Below are 13,946 nucleotides of genomic sequence, written 5' to 3'. Positions count from 1 at the left end.
CTGTTGTTCTCCCACGAGCCACTAGAGTCCCGCCTTCGCCCATTTTCCTCATTTTCTTTTCACGCGTCTCTTCCGGTTCTCGGGTGCACGAGCGCCTCTGACACGACTCGTTTGATTTTCTTGCACTTTTTGACAGTTTCCAAACGCAACATTCAGACTAATTCTCTTACTAAACTAAACTAGACTAAACTCTTAATCATTTCATTAGCAGGTTTAACTGTTCGGGGCATTCAAGAGTAAAAAGGCTAGTCCGGGTGTGAACTTTGCTCTGTGTTTGCTCTAGGTGTGAGAATTATTAAATAGCCACCTGACGCACATTATCACCCTCTATAGCACGACTATCTTTATTCAGCAGGATGTCGGAGGTTACAATATCTGAGGGAAGAGTGAGTGTGGGGATGTGTAGTGAGTCTCTGTTTTACCGAGAGGCTCTTCCCTCAGCTGGACAGCAGAAGCTGTGTGTTTTGCTGCTGCATGGGATTCGCTTCTCCTCACACAACTGGCTCACTATCGGCACTCTCAGCGCCCTGGCCGCGGCTGGACACCGGGCCTTGGCTATAGACCTGCCAGGTACATCACACACGCACACTTTACTTTTCTTTTACACGAATATCATCATCAAAATCACTTAAAAAGTTTGTTACCTGTTAACAAGAGTGCAACCTTATCATCAGGGTAAAAGTTTGTTTGTTTGTTTTATCTCGGTATACGTATTCAAATACTGCCAGATAAGATCATAAACTAATATTGTATATGAATGTATTCATCACGATCAATTGCACATCGTATTTTCAATTAAAGATTTGTATTTAAAAAAGCGTATTATCCGAGTCTAATTACTTATACACAAAAAGAAACATCTTTTGTCATGGCACCATGCACAAAATAAACCTTTTACGCATTTACAAACTACTCAACTACCCACAACAGGGAAAGGTTGGTAGTTATGAAAGAAACGTGCTCTTATGGCGTGTAAATTAGTGATGTGTCGAATCCTTAATATGACTCGTGAACAACGAGTCGTCTCAGAGGGAGCGATTCGTTCATTTTTGGATTGACTGCGCATGCGCGAAGTCCTATCGGTTCTGTGCGGGAAACATGATTAGTTCATTTCCCGAGTCGTTCGTTCATCACGTGACAGGCTCATAGGCTTCGGCTATGCAGACATGATCAGTTCATCCCCCGAGTCTTCGGGTCTGAGTCGTTCGTTCTTTTGTCACGTGACGTGACGCATTATTGGATACAGAACTCAGTTAACAATTCCCAGTCGTCCTTACAAACACACACACAGTCAGTTATTTAGGGGGCAGTGGTGTCTCAAGTGGTTAAGACTCTGTGGAAGATCGGGGTTCAAGCCCCAGCATCGCTAAGCTGCCTTTGTTAGGTTGATTTATAGTTTGGTCTTATTCTAAATGTGATCAATGTTTGTGTAAGTAAATGTGTCGAGGTAATTGGCTATTAACACTTAACATTGTAATTACATTCTGCTGAAATGAATGATGCGACTTGAAAAAAAGATTAGTTCATTTTGCTGAACGAGATTCAAAGATCCTAATCATTAAAATGATCCAAAAAAAAAGAACGAAAGGTCGTGAGAGTAGGACGAACTATGAGCAATGGTGATCAGGGATTGGTTGTTGGGAATAATGTTGATCAGTGAATTATACACTGATGGTGAGTGCAGGACATTGATAAACTGTGCTCAAAGTGGTAGCACTACTATAGGTAGTGTGTTTAGCCCTGTACTGGAAGAGAAGAGATCCACAGAACAGCAACACAAAGAGAAGCTGGGTAGTTTTCAGCTATGGGTAATTTCCAGCAATGACCCATGACAGCTTGGTCCTATATGCATTTCTATGAGCACTAAAACCAGCATGCCTCCAACAGCAGATGCAGCTTAAAGGAAGGCTAAAATTGCTGAGTGAGATGCTCCAGCTGGCAGAGGAGATGGATGTGATACTGGGTTGAAGTTGTAACCAGCTTCACACTCCTGTGCATGGTAATGGCAGCAATAATGAGCAAAGGGAAGAAGACACAGGTTGGTCCAGAATGGCATGCCACATCTGTAAGCAGATGGGGCACTTCAGATTTTAGTGCCTACAGAGAGGCACCATATGGCAGGAATCCAAATGGTGGGCATAAAGTAAGGTTTGGGTTCTGTAAAAACAACCATTTCCACAAACCTGAGGTTTGGGAGGCATGAACAGCAACTCATGGTGCTGTGTCAGCTGGATGGCATGGACCCAATCACATAGCTAGCTACCCTAACCTTCCACAACAAAGGAGGAAATGTGGGACCTTGTGAGCAAAATCTCTACCTGGTCCACAGTGAGGTGAATTCAAGCTCCATTCACATCATAATGAGTTGAAGATGGCAAAAGTTTTGATGTTTGTATAGTCAGTAAATTACAAGCTATCATTATCATTGTATTGACCCTGCAGGAGAGGTTGGATATGAGAAAAGTCCTAGCATCTGAGACTGGCAGGACTTTAAAGGAAGAGCAGTTCAGTTTCTCTTTGTAAATAGAGCAGTATTTGGTCTTATGCTATCTTGTCCATGTTTAGTTTCAATAAATAACACATTATACGTACAAACCATGACTTGTTCTTCCCAGTTACACCCCATGCTACATTATTTTTGCCTTTTTTCTCCTTGTGTAGGCCTGGGTGAGTCGAAGGCAGCAGAGGCCCCTGCAGCGGTAGGTGAGCCAGCCCCTGCTTTGTTTCTGAAGCAGGTCTGTGATGGATTGAACACCGGACCAGTAGTGGTGATCAGCCCCTCTCTCAGTGGCATGTATTCGCTGCCCTTTCTCTTCCAGCACTCTGAGCAGTTGAAAGCCTATATTCCTGTAGCTCCCATTTGCACAGACAAGTTCAAGGCTGAACAGTACAAAGCTGTACAGGTCAGTGTGTGTGTGTGTGTGTGTGTGTGTGTGTGTGTATGCATGCATGCATGTTTGTGATTTATGGGATGCAGTGTCTATATTTATTGTGATAAACATCTCAAACTTGGCTTGACCTGGTACTGGGCCAGCCACCATTTTACAATTTTTATTTCCATTTTAAGAAAGAGTAAAATATTAATAAAACATTCTAAAAAATCAGACAGAATATGTTTTCAAAATATAATTAGAGTACAATGTTTCTGCATACAGAGTGTTGCCAGCAGTTGTTCATTAATCATTATTTTTTTCTGCAGCATTCTGTCCAGATTCAGATAATATACCATCATTGTACAATAGAAACTTATCAACTTTTGTTGTTTTTTTCATGAATATTTCCTTCAAAACTAGTGGAGTATTCCACCCCATGGCTTTGATTCCATGTGGGTGGCCATTAAAAATGTCCCATTCATACTGTTGTTTTCCCCTATTTAAATTGCTCTTGGTCAATTCTTCAAGCACATTCTTCCTCCGAGAGATGCAAAGCCACCCCATATCTATAGTGCCACATAGTTCTATCCCTAACACAGAACTCAGCTGCTCTTAATCTTTAATAAGATAATGGCCATAACTGCTAGTAGCTACAGAATTCCTGTATTCAACTATTAATCCAAAAGAGAGGGCTGTGTTAAATAGTTCTGACAGAAGCCAGAACACACACACACACCATCTACTGTGCCTGGCAGGACAAGCCTTGAAGGATAAACTGAGTTAACTGAGTCTGTTTATTCAGTTACATGGTTTGCCCAAATTTGTAGCCTGATCATGCAATCCAGTATTGATTGTACTGAAATACCAGGAAATTCCAACTTGGCTCATCAAATAATACCAACGTGTTTAGCTTAGACTCGCTAAGAGGAGTGAGTCATTTGTGAATTAATCATCTAACCATTACACTTGTGAAGTTTGCTTTTAGAAACCTCAATAACAGAACGATAGCATTAAACAGGATACAGTCAGGGACAAATCAGGATACAGTCAGGGACAAATCAGGATACAGTCAGGGACAAATCAGGATACAGTATGGGACAAATCAGATGATTCATAAAAAGTTATCATACCTGAAAATAAACACATGCCATAGCTAAATTGCAGAGGGAAAAAAACATTAGTGATAATGGGGTTGGGCAAGTAAGGTCTGAAAAAGAACAGATTAACCCTTGTTTTAGGAGCAGCCTAGCTATCAGCCTGACTAAGTTATGCAGCGTTAATAGTGTCTCAGCGTTGTGGTGACTGACACTTTAGGTAGTTCAGCCCATATGGATTGCCTTCAGAAAAGTGGACATTCAACTGTTTGTGAACAGACAGACAATTCACTCTCCAATCTGCTTCACAAATAGGGCATACATACTACAGCACTTCGGATATGTTGTGTAACTGGCGTGTTGATAGCTAGCATCTGGCTGAAGAGACAATTGATGTGCTTGTGTTATTGTTAATGATAGGCCCTCTCTGCCCACTACCCATCAAACCACAGCTGTACTCCCATATGAACTGGTCACTGTGCCACAACAGACTACCATGAAATTGTGGGGTTGCTCAAAGGGCCAGACCTAACATACTGGCATGTTTGCAAGTACCATTCACACTCTTGCATCCCTCGTCTATGTGCAAGCAGATTTTCCTGCTGTATGGACATAGCTTCTTCTTCAACATCACCTTCTTTTAAGATGACATCATCCAAAATGGCTCTGGTGATGTCTGCTGTCATGCTTTGTGTGTTTTTTTGTTTATTTTCTGCAATTCTCGCCTCTTTAACCGCTTTTTCTTTTGACCATGGACACCAACACTTACAACAAAGACAATCTTATTGTTGGTTATTGATTTACAATCCACTCACCTATCGCCGTTTCTAAACCTGGACCCAATGCTGCATTTTAAGCATTCTACCTCTTTCATGCTCCTGTACAGGCTACCTGGAGTTCATGCCCTTTTTACCTTCCTCAGGAATTTAGCTCGGCCATAGCAGCCTTTACATTCATCTTTAGGCAGACACGGAAGCCTGTGAAAGACCATCTTACGGAATGGTGAATATACCCTATATACACTTCCCTGGCAGACAAGCTGAAAACTTTTTATGCTTGCTTTGAGGCTGCAGCTTACAGAGCTCTTTATCTTCTTTTGACTGGTCAGAGTCTTTATCTAGACCTTTGAAAGACTAGTCAGACTCTTTACCTGACATGCTGGACCCTCTACAATTTGTGTACCATCCCAACTGCTCTACAATGGACTCCATTACATAACTCCTTCATACAGCCCTGAGTCACATGGACAGCAGAAGGGGGAATTATGTCAAAATGCTAGTTGTCAACAACAGTTACACCATAATTCCTTCCAAACTCACCTCCAAGTTATAGGTCCTTGGACTTAGCCTGTCCTTCTGCCAGTGGATCTTCAACAGGACGTTGACAGACAGAACACAAGCAGTACAGCTGACCAAGCATGTCTCGCTCTCCCTCACCTTCAGCACTGGAGTCTCTCAGGGTTGTGTTCTGAGTCCCCTCTTGTACTTACTGTACATTTATGACTGTGTGGACACTTCACTTCAACTCCACTGCCATTGTCAAGTTTGCTGAAGACACAGTTGTGGTGGGCCTGATCTCCAGCAAACGAAATGGCCTACCTAGAGGAGTTATAAAAACCTGGAGATGTGGTGCCAAGAGAACACTCTCCATATGAACATCAGCAAGACAAAAGAACTTTAGTGGACTTTGGCACAAAGCAGGAGAGGAACCAACAGCCATTTACGATCAATGTTACCCCAGTGGAGAAAGTGAACAGCTTTTAATACCTAGGTGTACATATCACACAAGACTGGTCATGATTGTGTTATCATAAACCCTGGTGAAAAAGGCCTGGCAGTGTATTTACCACCTTAAAGAGCTCAGGTGCTAAGCTCCTTCTACACCTGCACTAATGAGAGCCAGGAGGCATTACAGCCTGGTGGTGGAAAAGCTCCAAGCAGGATTGGTGAGCTCTCCAGAGGGTGGTGCGATCAGCTGTGCGTACCATCCACACTGAGCTCCCAGACCTGTAGTCCATTTACAGCAAGCAGTGCTGGGTCAAGGACAGGAAGATTGTGAAGGACCTCAGCCATCCAATCAATTGTCTCATCTCTCTGTTGCCGTCAGGGAATCGCTTCCGCTTCTTGAAAGCAAACACAGAGAGGGTAAGGAGGAGCTTCTTTCTGCAGGCTACTTCATGACTATTATATATAAATAGTAATTTCATTCATATCAACACATGTACTGTATCCATGTATTTTCTATATTTTTGTCTATTTATTTTTTCCCTGCTCAGCAAATATTATTAATAGTACAGCATTCTATTTTTTTTTTTATGTTTTACTTTTAATTTCATTTTTGTTGTTTTGGCTGTTCCCTTTTCGGGGTCGCCACAGCGGATCATTTGGTCCGCATGTTTCGATTTGGCACAGGTTTTACACCGGATGCCCTTCCTGACGCAACCCTCCAATTTTGTCCAGGCTTGGGACCGGCACTGAGAGTTAACTCTTCAGTGGCTCGGTTAGCTCCCTGCCTGGGAATTAAACCAGGGCCGATATGAGAATTGGTCTGATTTCCTTTGGGAGCTGGTGGGACTGCAATTACAAAAATGTCCCATGCACACCTTCAGTATCAACACTTGACTAATTTAATGATGAATATTATCAACATTTCAGTGATTCTTTATTTTATTAGACTATTCTATTGGCACTATTTAAGATTGTTGTCTGTTATTGTCAGGCAGGGCAACCCATTTGGATGAGTTACGAGTTCTTTTGTTGACCTTGAAATATGGCCTCCATTAGTTCTAAAAGAAACAGCCCTGATGATCCAGAATGAGAGGAAATATAATGGAAGGTAATGGAAACTTCAGTTCAACAAGTGGTGTGAAATTCCTGCCTTTCCATGGCTACCAAATGAAATATCCATGTGTCGTTTTTGACATTACCTGAAATTTACAGAAGCACCTGGATGTTCAACTTGATGCTCCTGCCTCCAGTTTCTTCGGCAAGATTTTACTAACTTTGAACTTTCAACGGAAGCCTTTCTTATGCCTAATTCATTCTTGATAATAAAACAAGTTATTAATAAGATTAATCATGCTTTTTATCATTAATCAAGTTACTAATAATGTAATATGATGATAACGTATTATGGTATAAGATTAAATAATCAAATAACTAATTAAATAGGGTAAGAGTTAGGGTTAGAATTAGCTCAATTCTGAATACACAATAAAATGCCAAATGTTTTGGGACACCCCTCCAAATCATTGATTTCAGGGGTTGGGCTTGGCCCCTTAGTCCCAGTGAAAGGAACTCTTAATGCTTCAGCATACCAAGACATTTTTGTGTGAACAGTTTGGGGATGACCCCTTCCTGTTCCAACATGACTGCACACCAGTGCACAAAGCAAAGTCCATAAAGACATGGATGAGCGAGTTTGGTGTGGAGGAACTTGACTGGCCTGCACAGAGTCCTGACCTCAACCTGATAGAACACCTCTGGTATGAATTTGAGTGGAGATTCTGAGCCATTCCAAAACTGGGACGTCTGTCTTTACATGCCCATGAATTTAATATGGAGTTAGCCCTCCCTTTTGCAGCTATAACAGCTTAAACTCTTCTGGGAAGGCTTTCCACAAGGTTTAGGAGTGTGTTTATGGGAATTTTTGACCATTCCTCTACAACCGCATTTGTGAGGTCAGATACTGATGCTGGACAAGAAGGTCTGGCTTACAGTCTCCGCTCTAATTCATCCCAAAGGTGTTCTATCGGGTTGAGGTCATGTCTTTATGGACCTTTTATGAACAAATTTGGGAGCATTAAATTATCCAAATGTCTAGTTCCTTTCACTGGGACTAAGGGGCCAAGCCCAACCCCTGAAAAACAACACCTGAATTAAATGATTTGGAGGGGCATCCCAAAACCTTTGGCAATATAGTGTATCTTTGGACATCTTTGTGATAAATATGGCATAGTTAATATGGCTTTAAAAGATTTATTTAGTTGTAGCAAATGCATTTCTGAGGTGTAATGGTCATGCCTTAGATTGTTTTCTTTTTTTCCATAGGTCCCTACTCTTATCGTGTATGGAGATCAGGACACTCAGTTAGGAGAAGTGTCACTGAACAACCTGAAGAATCTGCCCAATCACAAGGTGGTGGTGATGCAGGGGGCTGGGCATCCCTGTTACCTTGACGACCCAGTGACTTGGCATAAAGCCGTTCTTGAGTTTTTGCACACTCTTTTGTAATCTAAACACTCCTCATCACATTTAACTGTGGGGTGATTACATAGTGATTTCTATTATGATTAAAAAGGTATGTTCATCCCAATTTAGCACTTAACCATTCCCACTTCATGATCTAGGTCTCCCTCTGTCACTTAGAAAGTGCAAAAATCCCCTGCCTAAGTGAACACTAACAGCCTTTTAACTAGTATCAAACTAACTGTCAGAGGGAGAAAGAAACTGGCCATCCTTCCAGTTCAGCAAGGGAAATTACGGCTGTGGCGTTGTCACTCTGAACCTGATTATTAGCACCTTTTTAATATTGTGCACACACATTTGATTTGCTTCATTATAGATAATAATCATATAATTATATCTATATTACAAAAAACTAAATTTCCACCTTTTCTTCTACTTTACCTGAAATTTATTTTTAATGTTTATGTTGTACTTCAATGTCAGACATTTTGTGTGTTTTAGGCCAAAGCCGTTACACAACAGCAGTAAAAAAAAAGTAATTGTGCAATACACTCCTCACACTGTCAATAAACTCACAGACCAGACTGAGTTTCGAGTAATATTTAAATTCAGGTCTTGCATCAAATGAATAAATCAGTGTTGATCATTTATCTGATTGTAAACGCCCCAAAATATTGTAATAATGTATGCCACTATGTATGAATGATATTGTGTATGTAGTACTGAAGAACACAACTGTGATTGCACATTAAAAAATAATCACAACACACTGGACTGAAGTGAAAAATATGAACATTATTTAATAACCGATTCTCTGTAATAAACAATTTGAAAATATTTTACAAGGAGTCACAGACACAATATTTTACAAATGTTTCCCTTAACTTTTTTTTTCTTCTGTACAAAAGAATGGAGCAACATAGACCAGTGTCCAAAGAGCCAGTGATGTTAGCTCCACACACACACACACACACACACACACACAATCCAACAAACAAACTAAAGAAACTCCCACTGTGATGTCAGACCTCATACTCATGATTATCAGCAGTACTGTGTTCCTATATTTTAATTCTTTTTTTTTTTTTTTAAACCTCATTTAATGTTAAATTCAGTTTCACCTTTTGATGGATTACTTTTCTTTTTTTCTTTTCTTTATTCATTTTTTTTTTTTCCACACATTTGTCACAGAGCACCAGACTAAGGACTACAGAGTCACATACACACGCGGCTCTCCCACTGAAGCACACCTACTCCGCTGTTGTTAAAGGAGAGGAAAGGCTGAGGGAGCAGCCCTGACAAAAAAGACCCTCCCCTTTAAGGTGGATCATGGGACAGACATCTCCCCTCCAGACTACCTCTTCCTTTTATCTTCTTTTTTTTTTTTTTTTAACAGCATTTTTGGCAAAAAATATTTTTTTTTAAACCACTGAATAACACAAACCTCTGTTCCAGTGTATGTGGAATAGTGACACAGACGCACACTCACAGTTTAATTTCAGTGTCTAGCCAAAATGTCTCAGCATCTCATAGGCAGCTTTGACATATATATATATATATATATATATATTTTTTTTTTAATATTAGGACAAGTTCTTTTTTTTCTTTTTTTTTTGTAAAACGAATCAAGAGGCAAAGTTTGGATGTGATTCACAAGAGGACAAAGAATAAGGCATTAACTCTTCTAGACTTATCAGATTATCATGTATTAGCATACATTTCCCTGTGCATGGGTTCATGTGTGTAAATGGGAGTGTTTGGTATTGTTTAGTTAGAGGAGTGAGTGCTGTGCGTCTTGATATCGATGTGTGTTTCGACGCCAGTGAGGGATCAGGTCATGACAGTATACGAATAGTAAGAGGGCACATAACTGTTAGGGTATGGCCTGTATTTATGCACGCTCCTTAATGATTAATAATTGACCTTTACACCAAACGCTCAGTGTTGCACTATGATTGTTTAGCACTGGTGGTGATGGAAGGCTGATATTTAAAAGAAGAAGCAATTACAAACCAATTAAAAAATATCTGTTTTTTTATGAGTTTATGCTGTTCATGTAACAGTCAATTACATCGCTCATTACGCACTGTGAATGAAGTCACGGGGGTTGGGGGGGGGGGGGGTTATGAGTATGCTTTTAATCAAGCACGTGCTTTCTTCAGCTATTGTGACTCGAGGCAGACAAATGCATAAAGGGATGGGTGGGAAGAAAGCAAAATAGCCCAAAACAAATGTAAATGTGACCAAGCTTTAAGAACTGACTTGGACTCAACCACATACGGAAAATGGAACAGATTGCTCTTTTTTTTTCACTGGCAATACACCTTAGACGCTTTAATAATCAAATCACTGGTTTTTCATTCCGACACCTGTTCAAACACATCCTGGATAAACTGGGTGCATTGTTAGCAGACGACACGTACACGGGTCCAGACACACACATACACATACTGCGAAGAGCTTTATGACCTCTGACCAGAGGATGCTGGCAATGAAGAGTCACCAATTTGCCCACCCTACATACTGAATATTCATAGCTGAATAAAAAGAATGGGGGGGGGGGAGATACGTAACTATTTAATTCTAAACATAGAGTGGACTCCACAGTGTATTAAACAGTGATCAGTTTTGTTAGTGTTCACTAGAATAATATTGGCTGCCCCTCTGGGAACATCTAAAGAAATGAAAACCAGACCATCATAGATCAAGAGATATTTTACGTTTCTTGTACTAAGACTTATAAACTGTCATTTTATATATAAGATGCCTTTAAAGGTCTTGAAGAACTTAGGCTAGGGTAAAAGTAAAATGCCTGCACAGGCAGAAGCTCACCATTAGGACAGCAGGCTACGTCAGGTTTAATCTGAAAACTATGGCAATTAATATACTAATAGTTTAAATGCATATGTTTACAAGTCAGTGAGGTCTCTGTGTGAGGTGATCTGTATGTTGTACATGTTGGAGCTGTACAGTCAATAATCACTCTACGTGCCAGCATGAGGAGATTCCCTACATTTATAAAGTGGAGCATCTACTCTGTAAAGATACAGAAGTGCATCAAGGCACAACAGAGAGAGAACAATATTAGAGGAGATGGGCCCTTACTAGGGTTTACGAGATTTTCATTATATCGATACACAATAAATCAAATAAAAAAAAAAAACAAACAAACTGATGTCTGAGTCTCCACTACGAGCTCGAGCCATAATTATGTGCACTCTAAATGATAAGACTAACCTTGAAAAGCAAACAATATGTTTATTGTTTTAATGTTCACTAACAGATTGTTAGCCAGGTCAAACCAGTCGACTGAAACAGCGACTGTTGTAAAAACATTGGTGTAAAATGGCTACCCTGTAAACACACACAGACTACACAGAATGCACAACTGATGATGATGGCAGAGATCAAGCTGCAATTCCCACTCGTTTCTAAACATTGGACGTTCACCACAACATTTAAGGTCAAGTTCCACATTTGATTAAAACCATTTCTTAGCTTCTCTGTGTATTCTGACGTGACAAACAGAATGAAATGCGTACTGAAGCCCTTAAGACTAATGAAAGAACAGCAAAAAAAAAAAAAAAAGGAGAGACGAACTGAAATCCGAGCCTGATCTCTACACGAGGTCTTGCTTTCTTTCTGCAAGGCATTTATCCCCTTTTTTCTCCTCCTCCTAATTTGGCTAGAAAAATAAGACCACATCACAAGTCTATCTCATTTTGGCAAGAATTAGATCTAGTGCATATATATAAACAAATGATGAATGATTCATTTTTTTAAAAAAAAGAAGTTACGTCTATCGCCTTTCTGCTCTGGTTATATCCTAACATATGCAGGTATGCTTTAAATACTCACAGGTTCTTACTGTTGTTTTTGTTTAATCGAACACAAGTTCTTTGATTTTTTATTTATTTTTTTTACTGATTGCTAGAAAATGGCAGAAAGTTCTTTAGCCCCATGTCAAATTAGGCAATTCGAGTCAAAGGATGAAGAGGAGAAGTGAGGAGGATGGCTTAAACTGTAAAGAAGAGCGTCTGATAAAATGCATTTCCTACACAAACATCTGTAAAGGCAGGTTGTACCATGGGGAACTGGGGGGATTCCAATTTCTTCAACACTACTTCTGTTTCATTAGTCGGTTCTAGATGGATGTTTTTTCTCCTGCCGTGGCCTTTATAATTCTTAAGTGATTGCGTTTCAACATATTTGACTTCTTCAGCTGCTTCCCCCTCAAGGAAACTTCGGGCTCCTGCCGGAAAAGCTGCTGATTAACAAGTTCTGCGCCGGTCTTTAAGCAGCAACCTGTGAAGCAAAGTGGATGATGCAGTATGCCGGGCTTCCATATGGGGGCATCAGGAAGTCCCTTTAATACCTATGACTAGAGCAAGGGAAGGGAAAGGAGAAATATGAGAATTAGGGCGAGGAGCAGGAGCTGGGCAGTGGAGGGAGTTAAAGAGAGAAAGGCAGAACATGGGGACAGGCCATTAGTGCCAGGAGAAGGAGCTGGAGGACGAGTAAAGTGTGGATGGACGGGCGGAAGGCGTGTCCTCGCCCACAATCTGTAGTATTCTCCTGCAAAAGAGGTATATATATAAATACATAAAGTAATAAATACTCATTACCTATATTATTATTTTTTTTTAATTGTATTTCTGTTGTTCAGTCAATAAGTGGAGTTTGTGTATATCTTCATGTGTGTGTGTTTGTGCAGGTTTACGTACTGCAGTGTTGTAATCAAAACAAGTAGAGGGCCCTTTTCTATACCGAGCTGGTTGGTTGTCCGTACACGGGTCTTGTTTTACTGGAAATGTGTTAAGGAAATTCTCATGATGACTGTTTACAGATAAGATTATTTTCAAAAGATTTACGAACATGCTCATTTAAGAAAGTTTAAGAGCTTTTCGAATCATGTTTTGTGTGTGTACATAGTGTCCTGTGATTTACTTTACTACTTTTACTATTTTTTCTTTCTCAACCCTGGAACAGCTCAGATAAAACATCAAATAGACATGGGTGCTCCTGCCCAAGTTCAACTAAACCTTTCTCCATTTCTTGGGTCTAAATAGTCTGAGAAGGAGCCTTTCTCAGAACTGAAGCCATGCTTGCTGATATTGTGGTCTATAACTCCTCCCCAAACTTCCTGTGGCCCTGTATTATGTTCTCTCATTGGCTGTAGGTCATCGCCGATGTATTTTTCAGTCAGAACTCATATCACACAGCAGGATTTTGAATTGCCGACAGGTCCGGATATTTATCATGCCAAACATTTCACGGCCATCTGGGATGCATCGGCCATTCTCTCAGATTGTGTCTTTGATAATTCACACTGTGTGATTGTCACTAGCGTGAACCAGCTCCGATTTACCTTCGATTTCGGGCATTTGTCGGTGAGTTTTCGAGTGAAAATCAGGGCTAAAATCGTGCAGCGTGAACTCGGCATAAATGTCACCAAATGTCATCATTTGTGGAAGGATACATTCCTTCTCGCCCTGAGACAGTTTCTCAAAATTGCATGTGTTGCAGAGCAGCTTCTCAGCCACCACAAACAGCAGGTTGGTGTTGTTTAATCTCTTGGCATGGATCAACCTGTAGAGCATAAGCCTTTTAGAAATCTGTTTACTCGTAATAGTAATCCGTAATCCTTTATTTTACTGTATCTAAAACTGTCAGGTTAGAAAAGACACTCCAATCACTTTATTAGGAACACCTCTACATTTGCATATTCATGCAATTATCCACTCAGCCAATCCAGATACAGGTCAAGAGTTTCATAGTGCATAACATTCACA

At 40.3% G+C, this 13,946-nt stretch overlaps 2 protein-coding genes across 3 annotated transcripts in view; one reads left to right on the top strand and one right to left on the bottom strand.

Moving 5' to 3' along the window:
- The first annotated feature begins 56 nt into the window (after positions 1 to 56).
- On the top strand, positions 57 to 8,937 carry abhd14b (abhydrolase domain containing 14B). The gene is made up of 3 exons (XM_058404252.1): positions 57 to 570; positions 2,662 to 2,903; positions 8,017 to 8,937. Exons 1-3 carry the CDS (start codon positions 357 to 359, stop codon positions 8,197 to 8,199), a joined length of 639 nt encoding a protein of 212 aa, XP_058260235.1. The 5' UTR covers positions 57 to 356; the 3' UTR covers positions 8,200 to 8,937.
- The window catches only part of cacna2d2a (calcium channel, voltage-dependent, alpha 2/delta subunit 2a), a 208,772-nt gene continuing 203,755 nt past the window's right edge, over positions 8,930 to 13,946 (bottom strand). For both annotated transcript variants that reach the window (XM_058404248.1, XM_058404249.1), the window contains 3 exons: positions 13,634 to 13,743; positions 12,879 to 12,958; positions 8,930 to 12,729 (listed from right to left, as the gene is read on the bottom strand). In XM_058404248.1, coding sequence (XP_058260231.1) covers positions 12,607 to 12,729; positions 12,879 to 12,958; positions 13,634 to 13,743 — 313 coding nt within the window. In that variant the 3' untranslated portion in view covers positions 8,930 to 12,606. The remainder of the gene's footprint in view (positions 12,730 to 12,878; positions 12,959 to 13,633; positions 13,744 to 13,946) is intronic.

The sequence above is a fragment of the Hemibagrus wyckioides genome, linkage group LG11, assembly GCF_019097595.1.
Source record: "Hemibagrus wyckioides isolate EC202008001 linkage group LG11, SWU_Hwy_1.0, whole genome shotgun sequence".
NCBI lineage: Eukaryota > Metazoa > Chordata > Actinopteri > Siluriformes > Bagridae > Hemibagrus > Hemibagrus wyckioides.
The sequence above is the reverse complement of the archived record's forward strand: the minus strand, read 5'-3'. Positions and strand labels throughout refer to the sequence as shown.